Raw genomic sequence first — 12217 nt, forward strand, 5'->3', positions numbered from 1 at the left:
CTAAACCCATATTCCTTTCCTTCTTGTTCAAACTGCATCACCCCTCCCCTGGTTTCTGCTCCTTTCCTGCTTCTAACACCAACTTCTGATGGCACACACTCTAGTGTAAGCCAACCCCAACTCTGCTCTCATCGCTCATGCCTTTTCTATCTCCCTTCTCTCTTATACTCTCTACACTCCACCTGACCTTTTTTTTGTTTCTTCCGCCTCTTCCTTCTCCATCAGCTTCTTGCCTTTACACACATCTTTCTTACTGCACAGACCTTCCCCCCTTTTTTCCCTTTCACATTTCATCTCGCACCCAATCTTCCCTCCTTCAGACTTCCTTAAAATACATGGAGTCTCTGCCCTCTTCACTCTGTGCTTGTACATACTCAGAGGAACCCTGCACCTACAAGGCATGCTCAGTAAACCACACTTTCTCCTATCACTCTACCCACATGAGAAATCATGACTCACTTTTCCAGAGAACTCATCACACACTGCTCTCGCTTCTTCTCCATAGCAGGCAGTGGATGCGTGTTCAAACTTCCTGCAGACACGGAAGCTCACAAGACCAGGAACAGGCTTTCCAAATGTGTATCTACCAGCAGGATTGAAAGAAAAATAGAGCCATTAGAAATGTAAGAAGAATGGGAAAAAATTACTAGCTTAGCCCCTGTCAAGCCAGGACTCTTCCCTAGAACTGCCTCCAGGATACAACAGGGTCATCACAGGAAATAAAATGTAGAAAGAAATTCAGTAACATTTTAGGATCAAGCTGGGCAACGGAGGCAGGAGCACTAAATCTTACAGTCCTGATTGCAACCTTGGGAATAACATATAAGTCTTCGCAATTCATTTACCCTAATGCTGATTTCGTTGAGAGTACCCCTCATCTTGGAGAACATGCTGCAAATATCTACCCCACCGCCCAATTCTGGTAGAACTGGCTTGTGTCTGTATGTGCACTGAGTCTTTTGGCTTGTTCTTCAGCCAAAGCCATGGATTTTCCTGCAGGATATATGGAACATTGCTATGCAGAATTGCATGAGGTGCCCCAAGGGAAAGAGGGCAGCTCCATCATTTATGGTTTCCTTTCAGTGATGACAAGTAGAAACCACAGTTAAAACATCACTCCCAGGTAAACTAAACTGAAGAGCTCTTCCCTAGCACTCTGGCTGGTCTGAAATCCTCTATGACTCAAAAAATATGCAAAAAGACCCCTCCCAAAATCCAGAGGAATATCTTTCTACATGTTACGTACAAAGTGTCCCAAGCAATAATTGTTGCCTTTTGTCTAATGGTAGATGTAGTCTCTTTGGTACTGGGACCCCAAAACGATTAAGAAATATAATGAAGTATCATATCCCAATCTCCCAACTGGACTTTCAGCAGCAGTTGAAGAAAAACCTGAAACCAAGAAGGACTTTAAAGAACGACACTCACAGACCACAAACTGTCACCTTCAGCTTCTCATCAAGAATGGTGATCACCTTGGGCATTTTCACTGTTACTTCAAACTTTGGCAGCACTGCAGCAGAACCAAAGGAAAACAGTCCATGATGTGGTGGGGGGTAACATAAGAACGAGACATGAAGGCTGTTCAAAGGCTATTCTTACAAATGGCCTGAAACCCATTCGCACCTGAATGGTCAGATTTTAGAGGCTTCTGTCACCTGTACATCCCACTGTCATCAGCAAAAACCACAGGCACTCAACCAGCCACTGTGCCAGCTAAGAAGACAGCATTATTCCACCAGCTATTAAAATACAGCAACTTCTTAGATAACACATGCCTTATCAGTCCCACAGCAGTAGGACACAGTAAAATGAGAGTTAAGTCAACAGAATTCTTCCACAAACATACAGAGCTGGGACTGCAGCCTGGTCTCTGCATTTCCAAAGCGCGTAGATCTTGCCAATTTGAAAAATCGGAAGACCCCATAGCTTCCCTGGTGACTTAGCACAGGGTGACATCACATCCAAACCCGGCTGCAGGAGGGGAAGTGGATGGTGACTTGGGACAACTAGGAGGGATTCAGGGCACAGAGCATGGTAAGAGTCTTGTAACTGAAAGAGATCAAAGGACTTCCAGACTCATCTTCCAGGACTCATCTCTGCTGCATGAGCCAGATCACGTCAGACCATATAAAAACAGCTGCAGCTGCCTTGCTGGGGTGGGAAGCTACGTTGGTTGCAACCATTTTCTAGCCAAGCAGATGGAACTGGCATAGTGGGGAGAGCACCAGAGAGAGGTTAAGACACAAAGGTGTGCTTGGGAGGGAAAGGACACAGTGACATTTTTCCAGCCATCCTGGTCAGATCTACCATGTGTTCAGTTAAGCTTTTATACCCCACAGGACTAGCTGTTGGGAACTTGAAACTGCAGCAACAGTTACCGTACTCCTCCACAGAGAAAGGATGCCGAATTGTCTTCCCAGAGGCCTTCTGCACCACTACTGTGTAGGTCCCTTGCATAGGTTCAGAGGTGAGGTTGAAGAACAGCTGCATTAATCCCATCTTTAATTCTGCCTTTGTCCACTGGTAGAGACGGTTTTTCTTTGGGTCCTACAGGTAATGTGATCACAAGGATTGTGAGAACAGGAAGAGTCTGCAACAAGAACTAAAAAACATTAGCAAAAGCAATGAGAGGACGCCCACCCCAGTGTCTCAGGGGGCTGCAGGGCAGGAGCGGGGGGCTCTGGCAGAGTTGTGTATGTGTGGAGCCCAGGGCTAGACAATAGAAGGAGCTGTAACATGTACATGGTTACCACCATATGAGTTAAAGCTCTGTATATTTGAATTAACGTGATAGACCCACTTAATACACAAAATAGACAAGAATCATGTTGATGCAACCAGTAGTTATTCTGCCAGGTTGAGGTGCAATAGGTGTGAACATGAACCGAATGTTTGTACATACCTCAATATATACCAGCGGAAACTAGAAAAAGAAAAAAAGGAAAAGCATATTTAGACAGAGTGCGAGCAACGCAGTCAAATGACCAGCGCTATGTCCACATTTCAGGGAACAAGCTGATCACCCAATGGAGTAAGGAAAAAATTCCTGGTATGGAGCAACAGAGCCTTTTGAGGTACATCAAGGTGGGGGAGGCAATTCTTTGTATCAGCAGAAAAGTCAGGTGAAATTACTAACTCTGGATGATCTGCAATACTAGTAACAGTAGGTGTACACCGTGATAATGGCAGATTTGCCCACTGCTGAGGTGTTTACACCAGCGCTGTTCATTTGCAGTTTGTCAAACTTTACAAGAGTGCAGAGGACAGCATTATGCAGAAATTTAAGAACAGAGCCTGTTAACAAGATCTGAGGTAACCCAGGAATTGCACAATTATCTCGGTGTACCAAGAGCTCTCCCCAAAAGACACTTCTTCCCTCTCTTTACCCACATAAATGACTTAAGACCAAACAACTAGTGAAAAGGAAGCATCACACTTACCATCTCATTCAAGGGACGGAAGTTGTTATCTAGAGAAACGATTCTGAACAGGACTGATGGAGAAAGGCAGACAGTGAGGTTCCACAGCATAGTCACCAACCAAAAACCATCAGTTGAAAAAACAAATGGTACAACAGAGAACAGACCTGTTCTCTTCTAAAGAAATTCCATTCACCAGAAAGCTAAGTCATGCTAGAAGCTTACCCATGTAAGAAATTACATGAGTAAGAGGATGTTAAGAGCAAATCCATGGCAGTGCAAACACCTTACTGATCATGGGCATCAGAATCTTGTTTATCAGGACCAAATTTAAATTTAAGTTGCCTTTGCCTACTTTGCAAGGATACATTTTCACATTGGAATTCACAGGGGTCTTTTAATTTTGTTACAACTAGACTGACTTCTTAGGAAAGATGAATGCAAGCAGATTATCTCAGCACTTGGCTGCAAGTTTGTGCTGGCTCTGGATGGATAGAGAATTCAGTGCCTCTTTTAGGACACTCATTTCTGTCAAGGCCAAATTTAGATCAATGACCCAGAAGAAATAAATGGCTTATATAGTTCTCTCTGTCTTCATTGAGCAAAATCAGCTGCTGCTTTGAAAACTATTTCATGACCTAGTCTGAATTTTGGCCCTGTTCTCTGCAGGACAAATATCTAGTCTTTCTCCAATTTTAATGCAGACCCTGCATGAACTACAACAACAACAGAGCCCCCAGGGACAGAGGGCGTGTGTGCAGGTGGCCCAAATATGCGCATGTATCTTAAAGTTCCCCAGATTGCTCCTACATGGAGCATTAAAAACGTAAGCCTCAGCCATGAGGTTGCAGTTCTGACCCCCGCTGAAAGCAGTCAGCCTCTGTCCAGCATAGTCCAACAGTTTCAGTATGAATTTTTGCTTCAAATACGTCTCCACCCCTTCCCTGGTACCTGTCTGTCCGGGCTTGTAGATGGGTTTGTCTGTCTGGACGAAGACCAAGCTCTCAGAATCCTTGACCAGCACCGACTTGCGGCTCCTGAACTGCAGTGTCGCCCCCTTCACCGTCACAGTGATAAATGTGACCGGTGACTGCCTGTTTGATTTTGGAAGCTGGAGAGTAAGAAGGCAACCCTGTTACAGACCACCTTTAACAGCTTCCTGAACTGAACTGGCCTTTATGAAATACATCTAATGTAATCCTGATGGACCCAACACAAAGGTGAGGGGAACTATAACCAGGAACAGAGGCTGATCCTTACTTGCCCCATATTCTTACTCATTCCTAGTGCTATGCAGTGATTACGCAAGTGTCATGCGGCAGAGGAGCTCCCAGCTCTGCCACCCAATTTTAAGAAATTCTTACTGCCCTAGCCAAAGCCGTTCTGTCCTTTTCCTTTTGACATTCACAGGGGCAATGGAATAATCCCCCTTCTCTTTCAGATAATGTCCCTAGTCCTTGCAAACCAGACATGCCAGATCTCTATACATCTCTCTCCAAGTGATAAAATTCAGTCTTCAGCCTATATGTGACAAACCCAGACACAGATGCCAACCTGTTCAGTGTCCTGAAGACCAGTTCTTTGGCCTTCAGACCAAAGACATAATCTATGCTCTGAGACAGATGACCAAGTTTCGTCGTTCCCTATGACTTGTTACACTGACTGAGGCTGTCAATTACATTAATTATTAATTTCATGCTTCACTCTCTTTTTCAGGCACAGGCAATCACAGCTTTGTGATTCTTACATTCTTACATTAATTCAGTGTATTATATGCATAAGGCAAGAAGTATCTGAGGTCCAAAAGCTCTACCCCAATTTGAAAGCACTCAAGTGACAATTTGTGGCTGTTGAAGGATGAAATGGAGAACCATTTGAAGAAGCTGTGCACCAAACAGCCATCAGGAGTGTCAATACTAAACCCACTTCTTTTTCCTGGCCTTTCCTTCTTCTGTCCTAGAGAGAGGCTGGCTTTCCAGGATTCAGCATTTCCCATTCAGCCAGCATGCTAAAGGAGATCTCAGCAGTGAGAGGCTGTTGAGGATGGACATGCACATACCTTTGGCCAAGAGGGAAGTGAATACCTACACAGCGTTACTCTGGTCATTACTACTCATTGCCCTTGCAGTTTACCCTTGGCACAAGGGACCATCCCCCAAGGATGACATACTCACAGAGAAAAGGATGCAGGTGAACACATCCTGCTCTGACACCACATCGTCAATCAAGCTCCTGTTTTCCCCTTGATACTCGAGTGTGGCACTCAGCGTCACGGACTCGTTCAGGTGGGTCAGCTGAACACAGACTTTCTCAGGAGAATCAGTGTGTATCAGAAAGGGCAGTAGCACCATATACTGCCTAGGAACAGGGGAGAAGGACAGGTCAGAGGAGCAGGAAGAAGTAACAGGAGCTGTACAGAACGAACAAAGAAACCAATCCGATGACTACAGCCTTCACTGTACAGGGAAAGAGGTGCATTTCCTAGAAGTGTAACAAGTTTTCCAGCATGTCTGTAACAGCAGAGGAAAGCAGAGAAGCCAGTCTCAAAAGTAAAACACCACAGGAAATCCTCAATGCAAACGCCTGGAAGGGATAAGTTTTTCCATGTCCTGGTACTTCCTGCTGGGACCCCGAATAACGCCAGTGGGGAAAAGTCGATTGTCACCTTTGCTAGACACTGTTAGCAGGACTCAGGAGCCACACAAGTGCCGGTACCTGGTGCATAAATGCCATCACTGCAAACCACCTGTAGCACTACCCTCATTCCTCGCAGAGACCCGAAACTGCCACGGCGTGGTGCCAGATCTTCAGCAAAAACAGTCGAGCACATTTCAGGTTTTCAGGGAAGCAAGGCCCTGTGTCTCAGCCCAAGTAGGAGGTCCCTGCTCAGCCCTATGCAGTCCCCCTCCCAGCGGAGCAACTTGCCGGTGGTGTCCTAGTGCCCGGCGCTGCATCTGGCTATCAAACCTGATCCACCTAATGGCAACCAACAGTGCTGCCTTTTGGGTGAGCAAGGACTGGCCTCTGAACGGCATCCCCAGAGCACCAAGCAGCTGGGAGAAGAGCCCTCAAAATCTCAGCAATAAGGTAGGGCATTACCTTTGGCAGTAGGGGAGGCTCTAACACCTTTACGTCCATCAGCTGGTCTGCAGGGAGAAAGATCTGGCCCCTCAAATCCCAACCCTGCTATCTGCTTACCCTGCATTTGATGAAAGCCCTGCAGCACAGCCTTGCTTTGCTGGGGAGGAAAAGACATTGCCAATAAGACACTGCCAAAAACCCAAAGGAGAAAGTCTCTGAGATGTCAGGACCCCTCATGTGCTGCTCCTGCCATACATGTACACACATGCCCACAACACACGCTCCCTTCACATACAAAGAGGGCAAAAGGGGATGAAGGGATGCAGGACAATATACTCTCACAGATCTTAACAGTCACTGTTTTACAGTGCCATATAGCCCTGGGTGATGAGGGAATTTTCATTTCATTGGCCGAGCTGAAAAATGTGAATTAAAAAATAAAAACATTTCTGGTCACGCCAGATCTGTTATTTGTTCCTTTTCTTCTCATTATAAATCAAAAAGTACACTCACATCTCCTGGGTAGCCTAGGAATAGGGTAGCCAGCCCAAAATGAAATCTTTCATTGTCTTTTAGAAAAAGTCTGTCGCTTAAGAACAAAATTGAATATGTAAACAGTTATAAAAAGTTGCCTTTCAAAAGAACCAATTTTATGCAGAAAACTTTGTTGAATCCTGTGAATTCACTGAAGCAGCAAAAGGTATTCTCATAGATGTTTCCCTCTTTTTTCCTTTTTTTTTTCTTTTTTTTTTCCCCTGAAGTTTTACTGGTATCTCAGTTTCACAGACTGCTTGGGGTCCCCCTGAAGCACTGAAGTTTCTGTTTGTAGAAGACACTTTACCCCACCCCAGTGTCTTTATCCCTGTGTAAAAAAGTAGGCAGAAGTCACAAATCAACAGACACAGGAATGCAACCCAGGCCTCCTGCATGCCCCGAGACCCCCCCTGCGTAGCTTACGGCTCTGTGGTGGGTGAGGTGTCTCCAGGGAGGAAGAAGAGGAGAAGGAGGAAGATGCTTGGTTTGATGAGCAGCCCATCCTTCCCCATGGTGATGGTGAGTCAAGCAGACACCCAGCCTGGTCCGATGCGGTGCTGCTTGTGCTTTCCCTCTGCTCTCCGAGTCAGCCAACCCCTTTATACTCCCCTCTGCAAACAGCCGGGGGGCTGGAGGAGATAAGGGCTGGGGGCCAGGCCCCATCCAACAACAGGGAGAGGCGTAAGGAGGAGCTGGAACTAGCCGCTCTGCAGCTCTGAGTCTGGGCAGAGGGCCAGGTGCTGGGGGGGAGAGGGAGGGGAGGGTGCCCAGCAGGCTGGAGTTGTCTCTCTTTTGGGGCAGGGCGGCAAGCAATGGTGGAGGAAAGTGGTAGCTAAAGAAAAGGGCTAACAGCAGAGGATAAGGGGAACGCCTCCATTTCTGGCAGGGCTCCCTGTGTGGAGCTGGACACCGCACTGGTCATGGAGGCTGCTGGAGCGGCAGGAGCACTTTGAATTGCTTCAAACCAGGAGCAGGAGATTGACCTGGAGGTTAGGAAACAAGAGTAGGTGCGCCTAACGCCCACTTACAGGCAGGATCTGAAAGCAGGGAATGCAAACTCCAAGAATTCCAAAAAACATCCCCCTCCACCCACCCTGCTCCCTTGTGCTCTCCATTCCTGGTCCCACGAGGACTAAATGCCAGGAAAAGGGGCCAGAGAGTGCCTCGACAATCAAGCCATCTATGATAATCTGGCCTTCACCCTGACAGAAACAGGGACAGTGACATGATGGGAAGCTGCCAAAAGTTCAACCTGTTAACAGCATGTAACACATTAACCAGTTCCCCAGAGCAGCAGCTACCTTCACACAGCAGAAGAGACGTGGCCTGGGTCTCGCCTTCCTTGTACCGGTTCATGTTCCAGAAGTTATTGGCACATCTAGATCACATTACTGCTATTTGATGGAGTCCTTCCGGCTTTCATTATGTGAAAATCCACGTAATGCACTGTGATAGGCAATGTTATATCACAGAGGGAAATTTCTTTTTGACCATTGTCTTTACTGTCTTTACCTTGGTCTGCAGCAAGAGAATCAATAGCTCTGGTAATTATTACCCTTGCATGGCAGTAGAGTATCTGTTTTACTTATAGCACTAATGCAAGCTCTGAAGAATGGAGAACTGTGTTAGAGGATGTAAAGCATAATTTTCAGATTAAAAAGGGTGCAGGATAAAATTATTACCTGTCTGTCCTCCTCTGCTACTATCTTCATAAGTTTGGTAAGCTCAGGAGCTTTGGCATTAAGAAATCCAAGTGCAGTGTGATAACAAAACTGCATTACAGACCTCCTTCTGCCCTGCATGGGAAAGGAGAGGATAACGGTGCATGTCCAGTTTCCTTGGGGACTGCACAAAAGACAGCCCGGGCTTGTGCTCTGCTTTCTCCATCTGATGCCTAAAGGTTGCTCTGCCTGCCCAAAAGAAATGTAACCCAGGAAGACCTGCCTCACCCACAGAGACAGGATTTGTACATAGGGTGGTCAAAGCCTTTTTGAAGATGACACTTTACGTTGATTTGAACAGGTCAGGAGCCAGACTGATTGGACACAAACCTTACAGGAAAGAGATGCTGAACTGCACACAACAGAAGCTAGGGCTACCCTTTCTGGCAAATAGCCAGATGGCTCACACTGCTCACCAAGGCAGCTCCCGGTCATTAGGACCTTGGTCAAAAATGTGCTGTGTAGCTAAAATCTGAAGAGAAATGTTTTCAGTCGATTGAGAGGGGCAAGATTTTAAAGGTTTGAGAAGCCCAGTAGGTACCAATTAACATGCACAGATACCAAACTGACTTAATATCTGCCCTCAAGCTGCTTGGCCTGCATCACGTTCCCAACAGCAACCTGGGCCCCAGCAGCCTAATTTCAGGCATCTCTGCATGGGCCGTGTGATTCAGCTTGTAAGTGGTGGCACAGACAAGGCAGTGGCAATGAGTTTTTCCTCTCTCTCCTGCCATTTCTACCTGCTATGGGTAAAACCAAGAAGACCAACAGGTTTCTAGAACTTTTGCGCTAGATTTTAAGTGGTTAAATCTAAGTTCCACAAGAAAACTCCAGTAAATGTTGCCCTATCCATGAGTATAGTGTGTTTTAGTATTATCTTTCCTGGATTCCTCTCAGTGAATTTGAAGTTCTGTCATTTGGCATAGCTCAAAGGGACAGGTGCCCCAGTTGTGAAAAAAAAAAACCAAAACATTAAATACACTGTATCTGAACCAAGAATCCTGCTGCATTCATTGATAGCATCACAGAAGTGCTGGTTGGAAGGGAGGTCTGGAAGTTATCTAGTCCATCCTTTCACTTTAAAGCAGGACTGCTGCCAAGACTGTCATCCATGACCATGTCAAGTCAAATCTTAAAAACTTCCAAGCATGGAGGATCTACCATTTCTCCAGTGATTTGTTCCAGTGTTGCATTAATCTCTGGTGAAGACAACTCTCCTCGTATCCTACCTGAGCTCCCCAAGCTGCAGTTGCAGCCATTGCCCCATGTTATATATTCTGCCCCTACCAAGAAAGGTGATGTTCCAACATCCTTGTAGCTGCCTTTCAAGTATTTGTAGGCAGCTATTTAATTACTCCAACCTCCTCCTGGTCAGGCTACAGAAGGCCAGCTCCCTCTGTCACTCCCTGTGTGTCATGTACTCCATATTCTGACCAGTTTGGTAGTCCTCCATTAGATTGTCTCAAATTTCTCCGTGTTCTTCTTGAACTCAGAAGGGGGTCAGCAGGCCAGGGACAGTCCAAGTGCAGCCTGAGAAATGCCATGGAGAATGAGGATTGTAACTTACTTCAACCTGCTAGCCATGCTCCTCCAGTATTCATTCATCGCTGCTTCCAGAGTACATCCAAAAAGAATTCACTTCTAAGAAAACTAGTATATATCAGTGACCTATATCAACATGCTCTAGACAAATTAAAAACTCTGCCAAAGATATTTATTCAACTTCTTTTAATGGAAATGAATATATTTGCCTCAAAGTCCTTTAGCATTGTAAAAACTTGAACCCAGAAAGACACCATGTGCATCGTTGAACATAACATATGCAGCTGACAATTCTGTCCCTTTAAATAATGGTCAACTTTTGAGGCAACCTAATGTATTTATTTATTTTACATTTCCTGAGCAACTCTTTGGGAAGAGATTGAGAGGTTATGTTTAAAAAGCTAAAAATTAAAATAGACTTGTATGCACTGCACTGTAAAATCCTGGGGGAGGCAAAGCTGTTACACTATTAACAAGGTAAACTAGGCAAGCTCAGAGACATGCTCACCTCATCTACACACATTGTGACAGCATGAGAAGCTGTTTCTTCACTGAGGTTCTCTGATAAAGTAACTGCTAGGTTTCCTTCTGTAGGTGCCACCACTATTTTGACAAAGCAGGCAAAGTCTCCAGTATTACTTCATAGGGCAACTTTCTAGGAGTCGGGGACAGCATCTTCTTTTGATAGTTGAATGGACTCTGGTACAGACAAAATGACTGTTGTGGTTTAACCGCAGCTGGCAATTAAGTACCACACAGCCGCTTGCTCACTCCCCTGTCCCCAGGGGGATGGGGAGATGTGGGAAAAAGGTAAAACTCATGGGTTGAGATAAGAACAATTTGATAATTAACATATAATGATAACAAAAGAATAATAATTGAAATGAAAAGGAGAGAGAGGGAGAGAGCAGTAAGACCCAAAAAGTAAAAAAAAACCCCAAATGATGCATCACAGTTGCTCACCACCTGCTGACCAATGCCCAGCCAGTCCCTGAGGAGCAGCGATCAGCAGGTCCTGGTCAACCCCCCAGTTTATATACCGAACGTGACATTCTATGGTATGGAATATCCCTTTGGCTAGTTCAGGGCAGCCATCCTGGCTGTGTCCCCTCCCAATTTCTTGTGCCACTCCAGCCCTCTCACTGGCAGGGCCTGAGAAACTGAAAAGTCCTTGACTGAGTATAAACATTACTTAACAACAGCCAAAAACATTGCGTGCTATCAACATTGTTCTCACACTAAATCCAAGACCAGCATTGTAGCAGCTACTGAGAAAATTAACTCTGTCCCAGCCAAAACCAGGACAATGACTCACCCAAAGTAACCCAATCTGAGATGAAAACTCAAAGTTTTTAGCTCCTAGGGCACTGTTTAAAATACTGTGGGTTTCTCACAGTTCCAGGTCTGACTGTGGCAGGCATGGTTGTTGAAAAGCAGACCTACCCTTGCTAGGAACGCTCCCATCTTAAGCACCCCAGCTCAGTGAACTCTATATGAGGCTCAGCAGACACCCACTCAGCTGAGTATTCTGAGGTCTGTGTTTTTGTCTTCATCTGCCCTGAGACCTTCATGTGTTACATCCTCTATGAATGTCAAGCCTCACATACCAGGGATATGCAACTGATGGCATGCTGTAAATGGCAGTGTGAGGAGTCTGCTGTTGCGCTGTAACTGGATTGCTCAAAACTGCATTAAGTTGCTTCTTTCAATCGGTGATGCAAGGACAATTTTGATTATTTGAAAAGACGTTAGCTGGGGGGAAACAGCAATTTTCTTTTTGGAAACAAGATCTTGTTTCTGTTTTCTCTGTGATGTCACAGTTTTCTGTAGTGCTTATTTACATGTGGCACAGCAGCATCAATCTCAGTAACAATCACTTCCAACTTATTTGTATTCCTTCTCGTGAACCCCTGATCT

The 12217-nt window shown here is 45.5% G+C and overlaps 1 protein-coding gene across 2 annotated transcripts in view; it reads right to left on the reverse strand.

Annotated features, from left to right (window-relative positions):
- The window catches only part of A2M (alpha-2-macroglobulin), a 30792-nt gene extending 23158 nt beyond the window's left edge, over positions 1-7634 (reverse strand). The window contains exons 1-8 of one of the 2 annotated variants that reach the window (XM_055809075.1): positions 7461-7564; positions 5597-5780; positions 4374-4533; positions 3444-3496; positions 2906-2926; positions 2382-2550; positions 1429-1513; positions 460-583 (exon numbers count right to left, since the gene is read on the reverse strand). In XM_055809075.1, the coding sequence (XP_055665050.1) occupies positions 460-583; positions 1429-1513; positions 2382-2550; positions 2906-2926; positions 3444-3496; positions 4374-4533; positions 5597-5780; positions 7461-7549 (885 nt within the window). In that variant the 5' untranslated portion in view covers positions 7550-7564. Of the gene's footprint in view, positions 1-459; positions 584-1428; positions 1514-2381; positions 2551-2905; positions 2927-3443; positions 3497-4373; positions 4534-5596; positions 5781-7460 lie in introns of both variants that reach the window. The other variant, XM_055809076.1, reaches the window with a different exon arrangement.
- Positions 7635-12217: the final 4583 nt, after the last annotated feature.

The sequence above is a fragment of the Falco peregrinus genome, chromosome 6, assembly GCF_023634155.1.
Source record: "Falco peregrinus isolate bFalPer1 chromosome 6, bFalPer1.pri, whole genome shotgun sequence".
Taxonomy (NCBI): domain Eukaryota; kingdom Metazoa; phylum Chordata; class Aves; order Falconiformes; family Falconidae; genus Falco; species Falco peregrinus.